Here is a 19,947-nt window from a genome sequence, read left to right on the forward strand (position 1 = left end):
TTCATAGAGACTTGGGTACAGTTACAAACCACTTTCCCATACTTTGTATATTTCACTCAACACCTTGGACAATACCAAATGCAAACGAACTTGTACACGTGACCAAGAATCAGACCCAGAAACACAACCACTTGTTCTCACTGATACAGTTCTTCACATGGCACTTTGAGATAGGGTTTCTGGGCTTTCAGCAAGGTTAAAAATCTTTAGATTTGTCTCTTCTGGCAGATAGTCTGTATTAGTTCCCACCCCTCTTGGTCAGTTCTGGTTTCTTACACACACTTAGACCCCACAATATCGCTTCATGCCTCCCTCACGCATACATGTAAGGCTCAGGATCAGCTCTGTCTGGCCCAGGGATCTGTTTCATCCACCAGGGAGACCAGCCTCCTCCCTTCTCGCGAGGGACACCTGCCATAGCCAACTGCTCCTGCTAGTCACATGTAGACCCAAAAACAAACAGCCTCCCACAGAACGTTACAAACTCACTGCCCGCAGAGTCGCGCCGCCCACAAGCATGCGTAATCAATCACACGGTCTCAAATGGCCCCTCCCTCCTAAGCCACGTTACATTACACACTTCACAATCACTGCGCGTGGTCCCACATGAGCAGCACGACCGCTATTTCAAACGGTCTCAAAAACGTTTCACAAACTAATTTCCTCACTCAGGACACCCTCAGTTGGTGTAACACAGACATCCTCTCCCTCTCGATCAGACACCCTCGGCCAGTCCCACCTTCGGACTCTTCAGAAAACACATCTCGCACTGCCACCTTACAGACGAAGGCCGGATCCCGCCGCATCAGACGACAATTCTCAAACCACAGCACGTGCGCGTCCATCTTGAGAGGTAGGGACAGCCCGGGTGCCAGGCTTGAAATCCGCTCTCAGAGGAATCCGAGGACCCGAATTCAGACCCCAAATTCGGGTCTGAGCCTTGGAAAGGGAGAGTTTGTAGCGTCGCTCCAGGCCCGAGAGAAACTGCGCAGGTTCATCCCGAAACCTGGCGGAAGATTTACCTCTTTCAGCTCTCAGGCGCTTTCCTTTCGGACTACGTTTCCCAGAGGACACAGCGGTTCAAAGCTACTTCCGGTAGGGAAGTTGGCTGACTAGTCGGCCGCGGAAGCAGGTGAGGGCTTTTTACCCGACCAGCAGAGTGTGCAAGGCTGGGCGTGCGGCCTCGCATGGAATGCGAATCAGAATTTGGACCAAAGACCTACCTGAGGATGCTGAAGGTAAGGACTCCTGGAGCTCCAGGCCTGGGCAAGCGGAGTGTCTGCAGTGTTAGGCCTCTAAAGTGCGGGAGCTGCTCTAGGGAGGATAGATTGGGTGGTTGTGAGTGCGTGAAGGAAACTGCGTTTGTCTCCGGACTAAGTGTATTTGGCTATTAGTCGTGAGAGCGACTGGATTCGGGAGCGTGCTTTTGTGACAGTGTAATTGTCTGCGTGACCATTTGTGTGAATGGAGTTTGTATGTGATTGTGACCATGATTGCGGGTGGCTATTTGTGTAAGCCTCAGATACTTGCATAAATAAATCAATAAAACACAACTACACAAAGCGTTACACCCAGGCTTATATAATCAGGCAGTTAGGGAGACATTACAGTATTCAACTGTAGATTCATACAATACAAAGCTAAATGGACGTAATCCAACCCACGTTTATCATTATCCCAGAACCACAGACACATATATAGTAAAACAAAAACAACCACTCCCCAACCACAGACTGCCCTTATGCCCACTTAGCCCTCATCCCCAACAATTATATGTAGAGCTCAAACACATCAGCACGTGTCATAGAATCATAGTTATCATGGTCACAGACAATGTCTACTCCACATCACACACAAGGTCACACAAAGTTTGAGCTTCAAGAAAGGCCTGGTTGGGGGCACTGGCAGGTTCAGTCAGTAGAGCATGGGATTCTTGATCTTGCAGATGTGAGTTCAGCTCCACACTGGGTTTAGAAATTACTTAGGAAAAGCCTGGTGTCTCCTAGTTCTTCTCTACCTCACTACTTCTGCCATTCTCCTTAGAAACACCTAGGGTAGGAGGAAAGAGTGGCGCTGTTGCACATCTAAAATCAGTGTCTAAGATGATTAGGTGCTGCTACTTACCTGGAATGTTCATATAAACTTCTAAAATTCCTTTGTTATATTTCTTCATTTAAAGTAAAAATTATCTATAATTCTTCAACCACTCTAAACATTTTTTAAAAACGATTTTATTTATTTATTTATTTATTTATTTATTTGAGAGAAAGGGACCACATGAGCAGGGAGAGGAGCAGAGGTAGAGGGACAAGCCGCCCCACACAGGGCTTGATCCCACTGAGATCATGAGCTGAGCCGAAACCAAGAGTGAGATGAATAACCAACTGTGTGAGCCACCCAGGTGCCCCCACTTTGAGCATTTTATTACAAATACTTTCACCCTTCTTATATGCATACATATATGCTTACATATGTATGTATGTATTTTTCCCCGAAAGGTTAGACCACAATACACGTTGTTTTGTAATTCTTTATTGCAGGGTATTTAGGTCTTTTGTCTGTATTCAGGAATAAATTTCATAAGATTTTCCAGGATGTTTCCAGGTGTGCTTTTTTAGTTCTCACCAGTACTGCAAAATAAAGTCTCAAGTATTTATTTTGGTCTGGAATTTTTTAATTTTTATTTATTTATTTTTTACTGATAGGGCTCATGTGCATGTGTGTGCAGAGGTTGGGGGGGGCTAGTGGGAGAGGGAGAGAGAGAGAATCTTCAGCAGGCTCCAGGCGAGGCGCAAAGCCCAACACAGTCTGGATCTCATGACTTGAGCTGAAATCAAGAGTCTATTGCTTAACTGACGGCGCCACCCAGGCGCCCCTAGTCTGGACGTTTTTGTTCTATTTATTTCCTCTTTTTCGTCTGTGTTCCATCAGTCTCTATTTTTGAAATTCCTGTGAGTCATGCATTAGGGCTTTTGGGTCGTTTTCTATTTCTCTAATCTTTTTGTAATGTCCATTTCCTTTTCTTTTTCCTCTTAATTCAGTGACGATCTTGTCAGAATAGGTCTGAACAGGTTGGTTGGGTCCCTTTTATCATAGGGTTGGGACACTGGTCTGCCTCTCTAAATCTTTCCTGCTAAAAAGCCTGGGCCCAGTCTTTCTTTCTGAATCCATCCTCCTATACCTGGCTTCCCTTCTTGTTTTGAGTAAGGTTGGGATTTGTCCGATTTCCCTCGAATCTTTTATATATGTGTGAATGGGGACTGGGCATAGGAGACATGAAGGGGGAAGAAAAATGTCATTCTATATTAGCACTCTGGGAGCTAAGAAGCAAGATCATCTCATGTCTTTTTTTTAAACCCCTCTCATCCAGCAGTGTTTTCTTTGGACTGTGAGTTTCTCCTAAAGTGGAACTAAGAAGAGGACTAATACTTTGAATTTTTAAAAAAACCATGGCCCATGTAAGTTGATATTTTTTTTGTTCCTAATTGATGTCCTTTTTTTCTATAGTCATATGAATATTTGCATTCTTTATCTTGATACTGTTGCCTGACTGAATATCATACAATAACTTACTAGTGAGTAGTGTTGGTTTCAAAACTTGAAGGTCTTCCTTTTTGCTCCTCTCCTTTCTAACCAGTGTTCTTACAATCATTCAGTTAATCATTTTTCATTTCCCATATGCTCAGACTCTGCCAGGAGAAGGAGAGAACAGAAATAGTATTCTTTTGAAGGAACTGTTGATGTCTCTCTTGTTAGAACTTTGATTTGATGAGGTGATTTAACAAATATTTATTGAGTACCTACTATGTGACAGGCACTCTTCTAGGTAACTACGAATAAATTGGTGGGGGAAAAAAATAACACATGTACAAATCATCCCTTGTGGAACTTAACTTGTAGTAAGAGAGAAAAAAAATACATTTATATAATACCAGACTTAAGTTTTAAGGTACACAGATATATATACACATACGTGTGAACAAATGAACAAAACAATTACAAGATAAAACTAAGAGCAAAAACCAAATATGTGTCCTATCAATAAATGTGTATGAATTTTAACTCAGAAAAAGGCTTTTAGATTGAGTCTCAAAGAAAAACTCTATTCTCTGCACTTAAGAGACTCTGAGACACTTAAGTGACTCAGAAAGTTTAATGAAAGGATGGATAAATTATACCAGACAAATAGAAACTAAAAACACAGAAATTCAGGCCATCTCACACTATTAAACATGGCAAAGAAGGATGCCATATAATTCTAAGGTATACATTTCAAAACAGAATAACATAGTTATAAATACACATGCATCACATATATAGCATCACATTTCCTTGAGCAAATAGGAAAGCACATAAAAGAAAAAAGTAGTAGAGGACACTAATCCTTTCAAAGTCAAGTCAAGTGGACAAATTTAGTAAGGATGAAACACTCCCATCAAATCTACCTAATTAGTAGATATGGAATTCTGTATCCTAGTAATAATGAATATACATTCTTTTTAAGTGTCCATAGATCAATCAGGAAAAATAACAAAATATTAGGCCACAATAAAGTCCAAGTAGGTAGAAATGATAAACCATGTTCTCTGAACACAGTGAAATTCAGCTAGGATTTAATAACAAAACCATAAAAGTAAAGTTACTCTTACCAACAATTTGTAAAATCTGTCTCAATAACTTCTGGGTAAAGGAAGAAATATAATCTAAAAGTAAAGAATTTCTGGTACTCTGTGATAGCACTACATTTTGGAACCCATGGGATTTAATTAAAGTAAGGCTCTAAGGGCAAAGTTACAGCTTTAATGCTTCTAACAAAAATAATGAAAATATATAAGTTGAAAGGAAGCAGAAGGAAATATGGAAGGAATTTTATAAAGATAAAAATTGTATGTGTTAGAAAACAGGAACAGCTTATCATTAATAAAATAATAAGACAAATCGCAAATTAGGAAAGAAAGAGAAAGTGCAATATAAAAATTTAAAAAGGGGAAAATCCATAGAAACAAAGGAATTAAAAAGAATCTTGAAAAAGTACTTTATTGGATTATTTGCAAATGTATCTTATTTATCTACATATATACCATTTTAATTGCTCTTAAGATCTGAATTTCTGTTTGGTGTCATTTCTTTTTAGCTTGAATATCTTCCTTCAGCATTTCCTATAGTTTGTGTCTTTTGATCATAAGTACTCTCAGCTCTCTTTACGTGAAAGTGTCTTTGTTTTTTGTTTTTTTTTTAAAGATTTTATTTATTCGACAGAGATAGAGACAGCCAGAGAGAGAGGGAACACAAGCAGGGGGAGTGGGAGAGGAAGAAGCAGGCTCATAGCGGAGGAGCCTGATGTGGGGCTCGATCCCATAATGCCGGGATCACGCCCTGAGCCGAAGGCAGATGCTTAACTGCTGTGCCACCCAGGCGCCCCATGAAAATGTCTTTGTTACACCTTAATTTATCAAGTAAGTCAGGAAATGCATCCTCTTCTATTTTCTGGAAGAATTTATTGAATTGTATTATTTCTTCCTCAATTGTCTGATAGAATTCAACAACAAAGGCATCTGTGGTAAGCAGAATAATGACCCGTAGAGATGTCTATGTGCTAATCCTGGAAGCTGTGAATATGGTACCTTATGTGGCAAGAAGGAATTTACAGGTGTTATTAAATTAATGATTTTTAAATAGGGAGATTATTTTTGATTATCTGAAGAATCAGGATCAGAGGGAGATGTGAGAATGTAATGTGTATATTAGAGAAATGCAATGTTACTGGCTTTGAAGATGGGGGAAAGAGGCCATGATCCATGTAAGTGGCCTCTAGAGGCTAGACGAGGCAAGGAGAAGGCAAGGAAATAGACTCTTTACTAAAGCCACCAGAAGGGTACACAGCCCTGCTGACACCTGGATTTAGTCTAGTGAAACCCTTGTTGGACTTCTAACATACAGAACTGAGTTAATAAATTTGTTGTTTTAAGCTACTATATTTGTTATAGCAACAGTAGAAAGTGAATACACCATCTGAATTTGAAGTTTTCTTCATGGGGAGACTTTAATTTCTTTAATTGATATAGGGTTTTGGGGGTTTTATTTCTTTTTTTTTTTTAAGATTTTATTTATTTATTTATTTATTTATTTATTTATTTATTTATTTATTTGTGAGAGAGGGAGAGAGCACAAGTGAGGGGCAGAGGGAGAAGTAGACTCCCTGATGAGCACGGAGCCTCATGCGGGGCTCCATCCCAGGACCCCAGGACCATGACCCCAGCTGAAGGCAGACGCTCAACCAACTGAGCCACCCACATGCCCCAGTTTTATTTCTTCTTGAATTAGTTGAGTAATTCGTGTCTTTCAAGAAATTCATTTATTTCCATTTAGATGTCAAATTTATTAGTGTAAAGTTGTTTATAATATTCCCTTATTATCCTTTCAATGCCTGTCAGATCTGTAGTAATGCCCCTCTCTTAATTCCTGATGTTAATAATTTGTCTTTTTTTCTTGTTGAGTATATTAGCAGTTTATTAATTTTATTGATCTTTTCAAAAATCAGCTTTTAGTTTTGATTTTTCTTTCCAGTTTGCCCTTGTCTTGATTGCTATTTCATTGATTATTGATCTAATTCTTTCCTTTTTCCTGCATACTTTAGGTTTAATTTTCTCCTCTTTTTTTTTTTTTTTTTTTAAAGATTTTATTTATTTATTTGACAGAGAGACAGCCAGCGAGAGAGGGAACACAAGCAGGGGGAGTGGGAGAGGAAGAAGCAGGCTCATAGCGGAGGAGCCTGATGTGGGGCTCGATCCCATAACGCCGGGATCACGCCCTGAGCCGAAGGCAGACGCTTAACCGCTGTGCCACCCAGGCGCCCCTAATTTTCTCCTCTTTTTTGAGTTCAAAATTCCCTTTTTTCGGGGCGCCTGGGTGGCACAGCGGTTAAGCGTCTGCCTTCGGCTCAGGGCGTGATCCCGGCGTTATGGGATCGAGCCCCACATCAGGCTCCTCCGCTATGAGCCTGCTTCTTCCTCTCCCACTCCCCCTGCTTGTGTTCCCTCTCTCGCTGGCTGTCTCTATCTCTGTCGAATAAATAAAATCTTAAAAAAAAAAAAAAATTCCCTTTTTTCTTTTACCCATGGGCTACTTAGAAGAGTGTTCTTTAACTTACAAATTTGGGGGCACTTTTTCAGATTTTTCTGAGAATTCATTTTTAATTTATTTAATTCATAATTCTGTTGTGGTCAGAGAACATACTCTGTGATATCAGTCCTTTTAAATTTATTGAGACTTGTTTTATGGCCCAAAATGTGGACTGTTTTGGTGAATGCTCAGTGTGCATTTGGGGGGAAAAAAAAAAGCGGTGTTATACTATTGTTGGATAGAGTGTTTATCAGTTAGGTCAAGTGTTTTGTATTAGTACTCAACTCTTATATATCTTTTCTGATTTTTGGTCACTTGGTCTATCAATTACTGGGAGAGGACTGTTGAAACCTACACATACAGCTGTTTATTTGTCTGTTACAATTCTGTCAGTTTTGCTTTGTTTTGAAATTCTGTTAGTAGGTGCATGCATATTTAGGATTACTATGTCCTTTTTTTTTTTTAAGTTTATTTATTTATTTATTTATTTATTTTTAAGTGATCTCTATACCCAATGGGGGCTCGAGCTCACAACCCTGAGATCATGAGTTGCACACTCTTCTGACTGAGCCAGCCAGGTGTCCCAAGATTCCTATATCTTCTTGATGAATTAATCCCTTTATTATGAAATGTCCCTTTTGATAATATTCTTTTTCTTGCATTCTGTTTATTAATATAACTGCTTTAGCTTTCTTTTATTGTTATTTCATGGCATATCTTTTTCCATCCTTTTATTTTAACTTATTTTAAGTGTATCTCCTATAACAGCATATAGTTTGATCCTACTTTTTTATGCAGTCTGATAATCTCCACCTTCGATTATCTAGACCAGGAGTTAGCAATCTGTGGTATGCTGGCCAAATCTAGCCTGTAGCCTCAAGCTAAGAATGGTTTTGCATTTCTGAAGGGTTATAAATAATAAAGAAGAATATGTGATAGGGACTATATGTGACTCATAGAGCCTAAGATATTCACTATCTGAACCTTTCCAGAAAAAGTTTGTTGACTTCTCCATGAACTGTTTAAATTGAATGTAATTATTAGGTTTTAATCTATTATCTTGTCATCTATTCTTCCTTTTTCCCCCCTATTTTTCTGCCTTCTCTTGGACAAGTTGTATCTTTGTTTAGTATTCCATGTATCTCCACTACCTTTTAGAACTCCATTTATGTCCATTATAGGATTATTAGCTATACTGTTTTTACTTTTTTATTGTTTTAGAGGTTGTTCTAAGGTTTCCAATATGCTTTTGAAAAGAGTTTATTACAGTCTTACAGTAATTATACAACTTCACAAATACTGCAAAAATCTTATGACTAGATACTTCCATTTTCCCTTCACATCTTTTTTTTCTATTCTCATATATTTTATTTCGAAATGCATTAAAACCACAAAGCTTTCTCTTCTTTAAATGGTCAGTTATCTTTTAAAGAAATTATGAAATGAAAATGATATCTTTTCTTTTTACCCCCAAATTTATTTTTTATAGTACTCTTCATTCCTCTGTGGATAGAAGTTTTTACCTAGTATCAATTTTTGTCCCCCTGGAGAACTTGCTTTAACATTTTTTATAGCACAGGTCTTTTGGTGAAGAATCCTCTCAGTTTTCATTTCTCTTGAAAAACAATTAAAAAAAAAAAAAACAACACCAAAGCTTTATTTCCCCATCATTCTGAAAGATTTTAGTTGGATATAGAATTATAGGTTGACAGCTTTCTTTCAGCATTTTAAAGATACTGTTTTGTTCTTTTGCCTCCATTGTTATTAATGGAAATTAGTCTTTGATTCCTGTTGTTGTTCCCCTCTGAATAATGTGTCTTTTGTAGGGAAGGGAGTCTGTTGCTTTTAAGTTTTTTTTTTTTCCCTTATCCTTGGTGTTCAGCAGGTTGATTATAATGGTCATAGGTATAATATTCTTTGTTTGTTTGCTTTTTAAGTTTATTTAAGTAATCTCTGCACCCAATGTGGGGTTCAAACTCACAACTCTGAGATCAAGAGTCCCATGTTTTTCCAACTGAGCTAGCCAGACAACCCTAGCATTCTTTGTTTTTATGTTACTTGGGATTCATTGAGCTTTTTGAATCTATGGGTTGCTTTTTTAAAAATGATTTGGAAAATATTTTGCCCATTGGTTCTAAGGATTTTTTTTTTTTTTTGCTTTGTTTTTCTCTTCTGAATCTCCAATTACGTGTATGTTGGACTGATAGTGTTTCATAGATTATTATGGCTCTGATTACTTTTTTTTTCCCCCAGTCTTTTTTTCTCTCTGGACCCTCAGCGGGTGATTCCAGTTGACTTGTCCTGAAGTTTACTTGATCTTTTCTTCTCTTGTGTTTAATCTGCTGTAGATCCTTTCAGTGAATTTTTTATTTCTTGATATCAGGATTTGCTTTTGGTTCTTTTTTAAAGTACCTAAATTTCTCTAAACTTTGTTTGCTAATTTCAACATCTGAATTATTATTGGTGTTTCTATTAAGTGATTTTCTCGAGTATGGGTCATATTTTCTTCTTTTTTTTTTTTTTGCATTTCTAGTAATCTCTTGCTAGTAATCATTTCTAATAATTTTTTATTGTATACTCAACATTGTATATTATATATTGTTGACTATGACTCTGGATCTTGTTAATCCCCTCTTAGAAGAAGTTAGCTCTACCAGATAATTCATATAATTATACATAATATAAAGCATGGTACTTAAAACATCATGGTACTATTGTATTAATAGATCAAGGGAACAGAATAGAAAAATTTAGAAATATACCTGCATATGGTAATTTAATATCGATAAAAGTGATATATTAAAACAGCAGGCTAAAGATAGACTTTTTATTGAGGTACAATTGGCATGTAACATTACGTTAGTTTTGGGTGCACAACATAGTGGTTTGGTATATGTATATGTAACAAAATGATCAGCACAGTAAGTCTAGTTAATATCTGTTACCACACATAGTTACAAGTTTTTTTCTTTTTTTTTAAAGATTTTATTTATTTATTTGACAGAGAGAGAGAGACAGCCAGTGAGAGAGGGAACACAAGCAGGGGGAGTGGGAGAGGAAGAAGCAGGCTCCCAGCGGAGGAGCCTGATGTGGGGCTCAATCCCATAACGCCGGGATCACGCCCTGAGCCGAAGGCAGACGCTTAACCGCTGTGCCACCCAGGCGCCCCACAAGTTTTTTTTTTTCTTATGATGAAAACTTTTCAGATCTAGTCCTTTAGCAACTTTCAAATATACAATACAGTGTTAATAGCTATAGTCACCATGTTGTACATAATATCCCCAGGGCTTATTAATTTTATAACTGGAAGTCTATACCTTTTGACCAGCTTCACCCACTTCACCAGCCCCCCACCACCTCTGACAACCACCAATCTGTTCTCTGTATCTATGAGTTTGATTTTTCTTTTCTGTTTTTAGATTTCACATATAAGTGGTACTCATCTTTCTCTGTCTGACTTATTTCACCTATTATAATGCCATCAAGGTCCATCCAAGTTGTTGGAAATGGTAAGATTTCCTTTTTTTTTTTAATTTTATTTATTTTTATTTATTTGAGAGAGAGCATGAGCAAGAGGAGGGGCAGAGGGAGAGGGACAAGCAGACTCCCTGCTGAGTGGGGAGCCTGACACAGGGCTTGATCCCAAGACCTGAGATCATGACCTGAGCTGAAGTCAGATGCTTAACTGACTGAGCCACCCAAGCGCCCCCCTCTTTTTTAACGTGGGATCTACACCCCGTGTGGCTCCCAGTGTGGAGCTTGAACTCAGAACATTGAGATCAAGATCTGAGCTGGGATTAAGAGTTGGACACTTAACCAACTGAGCCACCCAGTTGCCCCTCTTTTTTTTAATGGCTGAATAATATGCTTATGTATATGTGTGTGTGTGTATCACATTTTCTGTATCCATTTATCCATTGGAAGACACTTAGGTTGTTTCTATATGTTGCCAATTATAAATAATGCTGCAGTGAACATGGAGGTCCCTGTATCTTTCCAAGTAGATAGTTTCACTTCTTCTGGATAAATACACAGAAGTGGAATTGCTGCATCGTATGGTAGTTCTGGTTTTAATTTTTTTGAGGAATCTTCATACTCTTTTCTGTAGTAGGCTCACCAATTCTGTAGTAGGTTCTCACCAGTGTACAAGTATTCCTTTTTCTCTACATCCTAGCCAACACTTGTCATGTCTTGTGTTTTTTTATAATAGCCATTCTGACAGGTGTGAGGCAGTATCTCATTATGGTTTTGATTTGCATTTCCCTGATAATCAGTGATTTTGAACACATTTTCATGTTAGCCATTTTTATGCCGTCATTGAAGAAAGGTCTATTCAAATCCTCTGCCCATTTTTGTTTTTAATGTTTTCTTATTATATTATGTTAGTCACCGTACAGTACATCCCTGGTTTCCGTTGTAAAGCTTCATGCTTTGTTAGTTGCGTATAACACCCAGTGCACCATGCAAAACGTGCCCTCCTCACTACCCATCACTACTCCATCCCATTCCCCCACCCCCCTCCCCTCTGAAGCCCTGTTTGTTTCTCAGAGTCCATAGTCTCTCATGCTTCATTCCCCCTTCTGATTACCCCTACTTTCTTTTTTTTTTTTTATATTGATTTTTTATTATATTATGTTAGTCACCATACAGTACATCCCCGGTTTCCGATGTAAGGCTCGATGATTCATTTGTTGTGTATAACACCCAGTGCACCATGCAATACGTGCCCTCCTTACTACCCATCACTGGCCTATCCCGTTCCCCTACCCCCCTCCACTCTGTAGCCCTCAGTTTGTTTCTCATAGTCCATAGTCTCTCATGTTTCATTCCCCCTTCTGATTACCCCCCCTTTCTTTATCCCTTTCTTCCCCTACTGATCATTCTAGTTCTTATGTTCCATAGATGAGAGAAATCACATGATAGTTGTCTTTCTCTGCTTGACTTATTTCACTTAGCATTATCTCCTCCAGTGCCGTCCATGTTGTAGCAAATGTTGAGAACTCGTTCTTTGTGATAGCTGAGTAATATTCCATTGTATATATGGACCACAACTTCTTAATCCAGTCATCTGTTGAAGGGCATCTCGGCTCCTTCCACGATTTAGCTATTGTGGACATTGCTGCTATGAACATTGGTGTGCATATGGCTCTTCTCTGTACTACGTCTGTATCTTTGGGGTAAACACCCAGTAGTGCAATGGCTGGATCATAGGGTAGCTCACTTTTTAACTTTTTAAGGGACCTCCATACTGTTTTTCAGAGTGGCTGTACCAACTTGCATTCCCACCAACAATGTAGGAGGGATCCCCTTTCTCCACATCCTCTCCAACAATTGTTGTTTCTTGCCTTGTCTATTTTTGCCATTCTAACTGGCGTAAGGTGGTATCTCAGTGTGGTTTTGATTTGAATTTCCTTGATGGCTAATGATTTTGAACATTTTTTCATGTGTCTGTTAGCCATTTGTATATCTTCATTGGAAAAGTGTCTGTTCATATCTTCTGCCCATTTTTTGATTTGTTTATTTGTTTCTCGTGTATTGAGTTTGAGAAGTTCTTTGTAGATCTTGGATACCAGTCCTTTATCTGTAGTGTCATTTACAAATATATTCTCCCATTCCGTGGGCTGCCTCTTAGTTTTTCTGACTGTTTCCTTGGCTGTGCAGAAACTTTTAATCTTGATGAAGTCCCATAAATTCATTTTATCTTTTGTTTCTCTTGCCTTTGGGGATGTATCATGAAAAAGGTTGCTTTGGCCGATGTCGTAGAGGTTGCTGCCTATGTTCTCCTCTAGAATTTTGATGGATTCCTGTCTCACATCGAGGTCTTTCATCCATTTGGAGTTTATTTTTGTGTATGGTGTGAGATAGTGGTCAAGTTTCATTCTTTTGCACGTAGCTGTCCAATTTTCCCAGCACCATTTATTGAAGAGACTGTCTTTTTCCCATCGGATGTTTTTTCCTGCTTTATCAAATATTAGTTGCCCAAAGAGCTGAGGGTCCATTTCTGGGCTCTCTATTCTGTTCCATTGGTCTATGTGTCTGTTTTTGTGCCAGTACCATGCTGTCTTTGTGATCACAGCTTTGTAGTACAGCTCGAAATCCGGCATTGTGATGCCCCCAGCTTTGTTTTTCCTTTTCAACAGTTCCTTGGAGATTCGGGGCCTTTTCTGGTTCCATACAAATTTAAGGACTGTTTGTCAGTTCTTTGAAAAATGTCCTCGGTATTTTGACCGGGATAGCATTGAAAGTGTAGATTGCTCTGGGTAGCATGGACATTTTAACTATGTTAATTCTTCCGATCCATGAGCATGGAATATCTTTCCATCTTTTTATGTCTTCCTCAATGTCTTTCAAGAGTGATTTATAGTTTCTAGAATAAAGGTCCTTTACGTCTCTGGTTAAGTTAATTCCAAGGTCATGTATGGTTTTTGGTGCTATTGTAAATGGGATGGATTCCCTAATTTCTCTTTCTTCGTTCTCGTTATTTGTGTACAGAAATGCAACTGATTTCTGAGCATTGATTTTGTATCCCGCCACGTTACTGAATTGCTCTATAACTTCTAATAGTTTGGGAGTGGCTTCTTTTGGGTTTTCCATATAGAGTATCATGTCATCTGCGAAGAGAGACATTTTGACTTCTTCTTTGCCGATTTGAATACCTTTGATCCCTTTTTGTCGTCTGATTGCTGTTGCCAGGACTTCTAGTACGATGTTGAATAATAGTGGCGAGAGTGGGCATCCTTGTCGTGTTCCTGATCTTAAGGGAAAGGCTTCCAGCTTTTCCCCATTGAGAATAATATTTGCAGTAGGCTTTTCATAGATGGCTTTTATGAGATTGAGAAATGTACCTTCTATTCCTACACTCTGAAGGGTTTTAATCAGGAAAGGATGCTGTATTTTGTCAAATGCTTTTTCGGCATCAATTGAGAGGATCATATGGTTCCTGAGTCTTTTCTTGTTGATATGATGTATCACGCTACCCCTACTTTCTTTATCCCTTTCTTCCCCCACCGATCTTCCTAGTTCTTATGTTCCATAGATGAGAGAAATCATATGATAATTGTCTTTCTATGCTTGACATATTTCACTTAGCATTATCTCCTCCAGTGCCGTCCATGTTGTAGCAAATGTTGAGAACTCGTTCTTTGTGATAGCTGAGTAATATTCCATTGTATATATGGACCACAACTTCTTAATCCAGTCATCTGTTGAAGGGCATCTCGGTTTGTTCCACGATTTGGCTATTGTGGACAATGCTGCTATGAACATTGGGGTGCATATGGCCCTTCTCTTCACTACGTCTGTATCTTTGGGGTAAACACCCAGTAGTGCAATGGCTGGATCATAGGGTAGCTCAATTTTTAACTTTTTAAGGGACCTCCACACTGTTTTCCAGAGTGGCTGTACCAACTTGCATTCCCACCAACAATATAGGTTGTTGCTCTCCAGCAATTGTTGTTTCTTGCCTTGTCAATTTTTGCCATTCTAACTGGCGTAAGGTGGTATCTTAGTGTGGTTTTGATTTGAATTTCCCTGATGGCTAATGATTTTGAACATTTTTTCATGTGTCTGTTAGCCAATTTATGTCGTCATTGGAAGTGTCTGTTCATATCTTCTGCCCATTTTATGATTTGTTTGTTTCTCATGTATTGAGTTTGAGAAGTTCTTTGTAGATCTTGGATACCAGTCTTTTATCGGTACCATCATTTGCAAATATATTCTCTCATTCCGTGGGCTGCCTCTTAGTTTTTTTGACTGTTTCCTTGGCTGTGCAGAAGCTTTTTATCTTGATGAAGCCCCACAAGTTCATTTTATCTTTTGTTTCTCTTGCCTTGGAGATGTGTCATGAAAAAGGTTGCTTCGGCCGATGTCGTAGAGGTTGCTGCCTATGTTCTGCTCTAGGATTTCGATGGATTCCTGTCTCACCTCGAGGTCTTTCGTCCATTTGAAGTTTATTTTTGTGTATGGTGTGAGAGAGTGGTCAAGTTTCATTCTTTTGCATGTAGCTGTCCAATTGTCCCAGCACCATTTATTGAAGAGATTGTCTGTTTTCCACCGGATGTTTTTTTCCTGCTTTATCAAAGATTAGTTGCCCAAAGAGCTGAGGGTCCATTTCTGGGTTCTCTATTCTGTTCCATTGGTCTATGTGTCTGTTTTTGTGCCAGTACCATGCTGTCTTTGTGATCACAGCTTTGTAGTACAGCTCGAAATCCAGCATTGTGATGCCCCCAGCTTTGTTTTTCCTTTTCAGCAGTTCCTTCGTGATTCGGGGCCTTTTCTGGTTCCATACAAATTTAAGGACTATTTGTTCCAGTTCCTTGAAAATGTCCTCGGTATTTTGATCGGGATAGCATTGAAAGTGTAGATTGCTCTGGGTAGCATGGACATTTTAACTATGTTAATTCTTCCGATCCATGAGCATGGAATATTTTTTCATCTTCTTGTGCTTCTTCAATGTCTTTCAAGAGTGATTTGTAGTTTCTAGAATATAGGTCCTTTACGTCTCTGGTTAAGTTAATTCTAAGGTAACGTATGGTTTTTGGTGCTATTGTAAATGGGATGGATTCCCTAATTTCTCTTTCTTCAGTCTCATTATTCGTGTATAGAAATGCAACTGATTTCTGAGCATTGATTTTGTATCCCGCCACATTACTGAATTGCTCTATAACTTCTAATAGTTTGGGAGTGGCTTCTTTTGGGTTTTCCATATAGAGTATCATGTCATCTGCGAAGAGAGACATTTTGACTTCTTCTTTGCCAATTTGGATACCTTTTATCCCTTTTTGTTGTCTTATTGCTGTTGCAAGGACTTCTAGTACTATGTTGAATAACAGTGGCGAGAGTGGGCATCCTTGTCGTGTTCCTGATCTTAAGGGAAAGGCTTCCAGCTTTTCCCCATTGAGAATAATATTTGCAGTAGGCTTTTCATAGATGGCTTTTATGAGATTGAGGAATGTACCCTCTATTCCTACACTCTGAAGGGTTTTAATCAGGAAAGGATGCTGTATTTTGTCAAATGCTTTTTCTGCATCAATTGAGAGGATCATATGGTTCCTGAGTCTTTTCTTGTTGATATGATGTATCACACTGATCGATTTGCGAATGTTGAACCACCCTTGCATCCCAGGGATGAATCCCACTTGGTCATGATGGATAATTCTTTTAATGTACTGTTGGATTCTATTAGCCAGGATCTTGTTGAGGATTTTGGTGTCCATATTCATTAGGGAAATCGGTCTGTAATTCTCCTTTTTGAGGGGGTCTTTGCCTGGTTTGGGGATCAAGGTAATATTGGCCTCATAGAATGAGTTTGGTAGTTTCCTTCTGTTTCTTAATTTTGAAATAGCTTTAGGAGAATATGTATTATTTCTTCTTTGAATGTTTGGAGGAATTCCCCAGGAAAACCATCCGGGCCTGAAGTTTTGTTATTTGGAAGGTTGTTTATCGCGCCTCAATTTCTTCATAATTAATTGGCCTGTTTAAAAAATCAATTTCTTCCTGTTTCAGTCTTGGTAGTTTATAGGTTTCCAGCAAGGCCTCCATCTCTTCCAGATTGCTTAATTTATTGGCATATAGCTGTTGGTAAAAGATTCTAATAATCCTTCCAATTTCATTATTCTTGGTTGTTACCTCTCCCTTTTCTTTCTTTTTTTTTTTTTTTTAAAGATTTTATTTATTTATTTGACAGAGTAGAGACAGCCAGCGAGAGAGGAACACAAGCAGGGGGAGTGGGAGAGGAAGAAGCAGGCTCCCAGCAGAGGAGCCTGATGTGGGGCTCAATCCCATAACGCCGGGATCACACCCTGAGCCGAAGGCAGACGCTTAACCGCTGTGCCACCCAGTTGCCCCCCATACCTCTCCCTTTTCATTCATAATTTTATTAATTTGTGTCCTTTGTCTATTCTTTTGGATATGTCTTGCCAGCGGTCTGTCAGTTTTATTGATTCTCTCAAAGAACCAGCTAGTTCTAGTTCTGTTGATCTGCTCTTCTGTACTCCTGGTTTCTAATTCAGTGATTTCTGCTCTAATCTTGGTCAGCTGCTTCCTCGAGAGTGGATTAGGCCTGTCCCTCTGTTGCTGTTCCAGCTTCTTGAGGTGAGAATATAAAAACTGCATTTTAGATTTTTCTGTTCTTTTGAGTGAGGCTTGGATGGCTATGTATTTTCCCCTTAGGACTGCCTTTGCAGTATCGCATAGGTTTTGGACCATTGTGTTTTCATTCTCGTTGGTCTTCATAAATTGTTTAAATTGACTTTTGATTTCCTGGTTTATTGAATCATTCCTGAGCAGGAAGTTTCTTAGTCTCCAAGTGTTTGAGTTTCTTCCAAATTTTTCCTTGTGGTTGAGTTCCAATTTCAGAGTGTTGTGGTCTGAGAATATGCAGGGAACAATTTCAGACTTTTGGTATTGGTTGAGACCTGTTTTGTGACCCAGAACATGGTCTATTCTTGAGAATGTTCCATGGGCATTAGAATAGAATGAGTATTCTTTGGTTCTGGGGTGTAGTGTTCTATATATATCTATGAGGTCCAACTCGTCAAGTATGGCATTCAAAGATCTTGTTTCTTTGCTGATTTCTTGCTTAGGTGATCTGTCTATAGCTGATAGTGGAGTGTTGAGGTCTCCTGCTATTAGTGTATCTTTATCTATATGTCTCTTTATTGTGGTTAAGAGTTGGCTTGTGTATCTTGCTGCTCCCCTGTTGGGGGCATAGATATTTATAATTGTCATATCCACTTGTTGTATACATCCTTTAAGAATGATATAGTGCCCTTCTGTGTCTCTAACTATAGTCTTTAGTTTAAAATCCAGTTTATCTGATATGAGAATTGCTACCCCAGCTTTCTTTTGAGGTCCATTGGAGTGGAAGATGGTATTCCATCCCTTTACTTTCAGTCTAAATGTATCTTCAGGTTCATAATGAGTCTCTTGTAGACAGCAAATGGATGGGTCACGTCTTTTTATCCAATCTGCAAACCTTTGGCATTTATGGGAGCATTTAGGCCATTTACATTGAGACTGACTATTGAGAGATATGATTTTAATGATGCCATGTTGCGAGTAAAGTCTTTGTTTCTATAGATTTGACTTTCTGTTCTGTATCACTCTTGGGGCCTTTTTACTTTTATAGAACCCCCCCTTAATATCTCCTGTAGGGCTGGTTTTGTGGTTACGAAATTGGTCAATGACTGGCGATTCTGGAAGGTCTTTATTTCTCCATCAATTCTGAATGACAGCCTTGCTGGACAAAGGATCCTTGGCTGCATGTTTTTGTCTGAAAGAGCTTTAAAAATGCCCCCTCAACCCTTTCTCTCATTCCAGGTCTGTGTAGACAGGTCTGACGTAATACTGATACCTTTGCCTTGGTACGTGAGAAATTTCTTTGCCCTGGCCGCTTTCAATACTCTATCCTTGGATCTAATATTTGCGAAATGCACTATGACGTGACGTGGTGTAGGTTTGTCATGGTTGAGCTTGGGAGAGGTCCTCTCTGCCTCTTGGACACGAATGTTTGTTTCCTTTGCTAGATTCGGGAAGTTTTCAGCTACAATTTGTTCAAATATCTCTTCTAGACCTCTGTTTTTCTCCACCCCCTCGGGGATGCCGATGATTCTGACATTAGAACGTGTCATTGAGTCAGTAATCTCCCGTAACCTACATTCCTGAGTGTGGATTTTTTTGAGTCCAGATTCTATTTTAGCTTTTTCTTCTGCTGACCCATCCTCCAATTCACTGATACGTTCTTCTGCCTCATTCACCCTGGCCGTCAGAGCCTCTAGTTTTGACTGCATTTGGCTCATAGAATTTTTAATTTCTGCCAGATTCGCTGTCATTTCTGCCCTTAGGCAGTCTATATTCTCATTAATATTTTCGTTAATACTTTTTTTAAGTGTACACATTATCTTGACCATTGTTACTCTGAATTCCATATCTGATAATTTGGTTATATCCATATCCATTAGTTCTGTGGCAGAGGCCACACTCTCATTGTCTTTTCTTTGCTGGGGGGGATTTCTCCTTCTCGTCATTCTGATGAGGAAAGGTTGCGGGGTTGTCCAGAGCCCAAATTATTGACCGGGACCCAGGCCGTGCGCCCTTGTTTTATAGGGATCTTAGGGATGTGGGCTTCTTTTTTTTTTTTTTAAAGATTTTATTTATTTATATGACAGAGAGACAGCCAGCGAGAGAGGGAACACAAGCAGGGGAGTTGGGGAGGAAGAAGCATGCTCCCAGTGGAGGAGCCTGATGCGGGACTTGATTCCGGAACGCAGGGATCACCTACTGAGCCGAAGACAGACGCTTAAGTACTGCGCCACCCAGGCACCCGGGGATGTGGGCTTCTTGATTTTTCAGCCTGCCTTCTGTGTTCTGGGGGAGGGGCCTGCCGCGCCGATACTCAGGCAACCCTGTTTGGGGAGAGTCTCCGTGTCCCCTGCGAGGGGGAATGGGGATGGGCACACTGTGAGCCGGTATTTCCAGGCTTTTGTTCTCTGGTGGCTTTCCCTGGCGGTTTGCTGTGCCTCTTCTGAGAGTCAGAGCAGCAGTGGCCAGATCTCAGCCTCTGTCTCAGAACAGAGGGATCGTGGACCGTTCTCCACTGATGTTCTGGCCACTATAACTCTGTTTCTGTTGGTGCTGCTCAACCCTGCAGCGTCCCGGGATGTGCGCCCACACCCGGCCACCCAGCCCTCATTTCCAGGGCTGTGGCGTCTCTGTCCTTTGAGTTTCTAACACCGCCAGCCGCCCCCGCGCGCTCCCAGAGCTCCCGGTGTTAGTCTGTTTCCAGTGAGCACACCGGAGTTCTGTGAGAAGTCTGGTGGCGCGCAC

The 19,947-nt window shown here is 39.6% G+C and overlaps 1 protein-coding gene across 13 annotated transcripts in view; it reads left to right on the forward strand.

Moving 5' to 3' along the window:
* Positions 1 to 19,947, forward strand: part of ZNF461 (zinc finger protein 461) — a 69,862-nt gene that overhangs the window by 21,418 nt on the left and 28,497 nt on the right. For 5 of the 13 annotated variants that reach the window (XM_087871104.1, XM_087871101.1, XM_087871099.1 and 2 more), the window contains exons 3-5: positions 720 to 1,238; positions 3,371 to 3,458; positions 10,542 to 10,631. In XM_087871104.1, the coding sequence (XP_087727230.1) occupies positions 10,598 to 10,631 (34 nt within the window). In that variant the 5' untranslated portion in view covers positions 720 to 1,238; positions 3,371 to 3,458; positions 10,542 to 10,597. The remainder of the gene's footprint in view (positions 1 to 719; positions 1,239 to 3,370; positions 3,459 to 10,541; positions 10,632 to 19,947) is intronic. The other 8 variants (XM_087871105.1, XM_087871100.1, XM_045805203.2 and 5 more) reach the window with 3 other exon arrangements.

This window comes from Ursus americanus, chromosome 21, assembly GCF_024610735.1.
Source record: "Ursus americanus isolate L20-20 chromosome 21, mUrsAme1.1.p, whole genome shotgun sequence".
NCBI lineage: Eukaryota > Metazoa > Chordata > Mammalia > Carnivora > Ursidae > Ursus > Ursus americanus.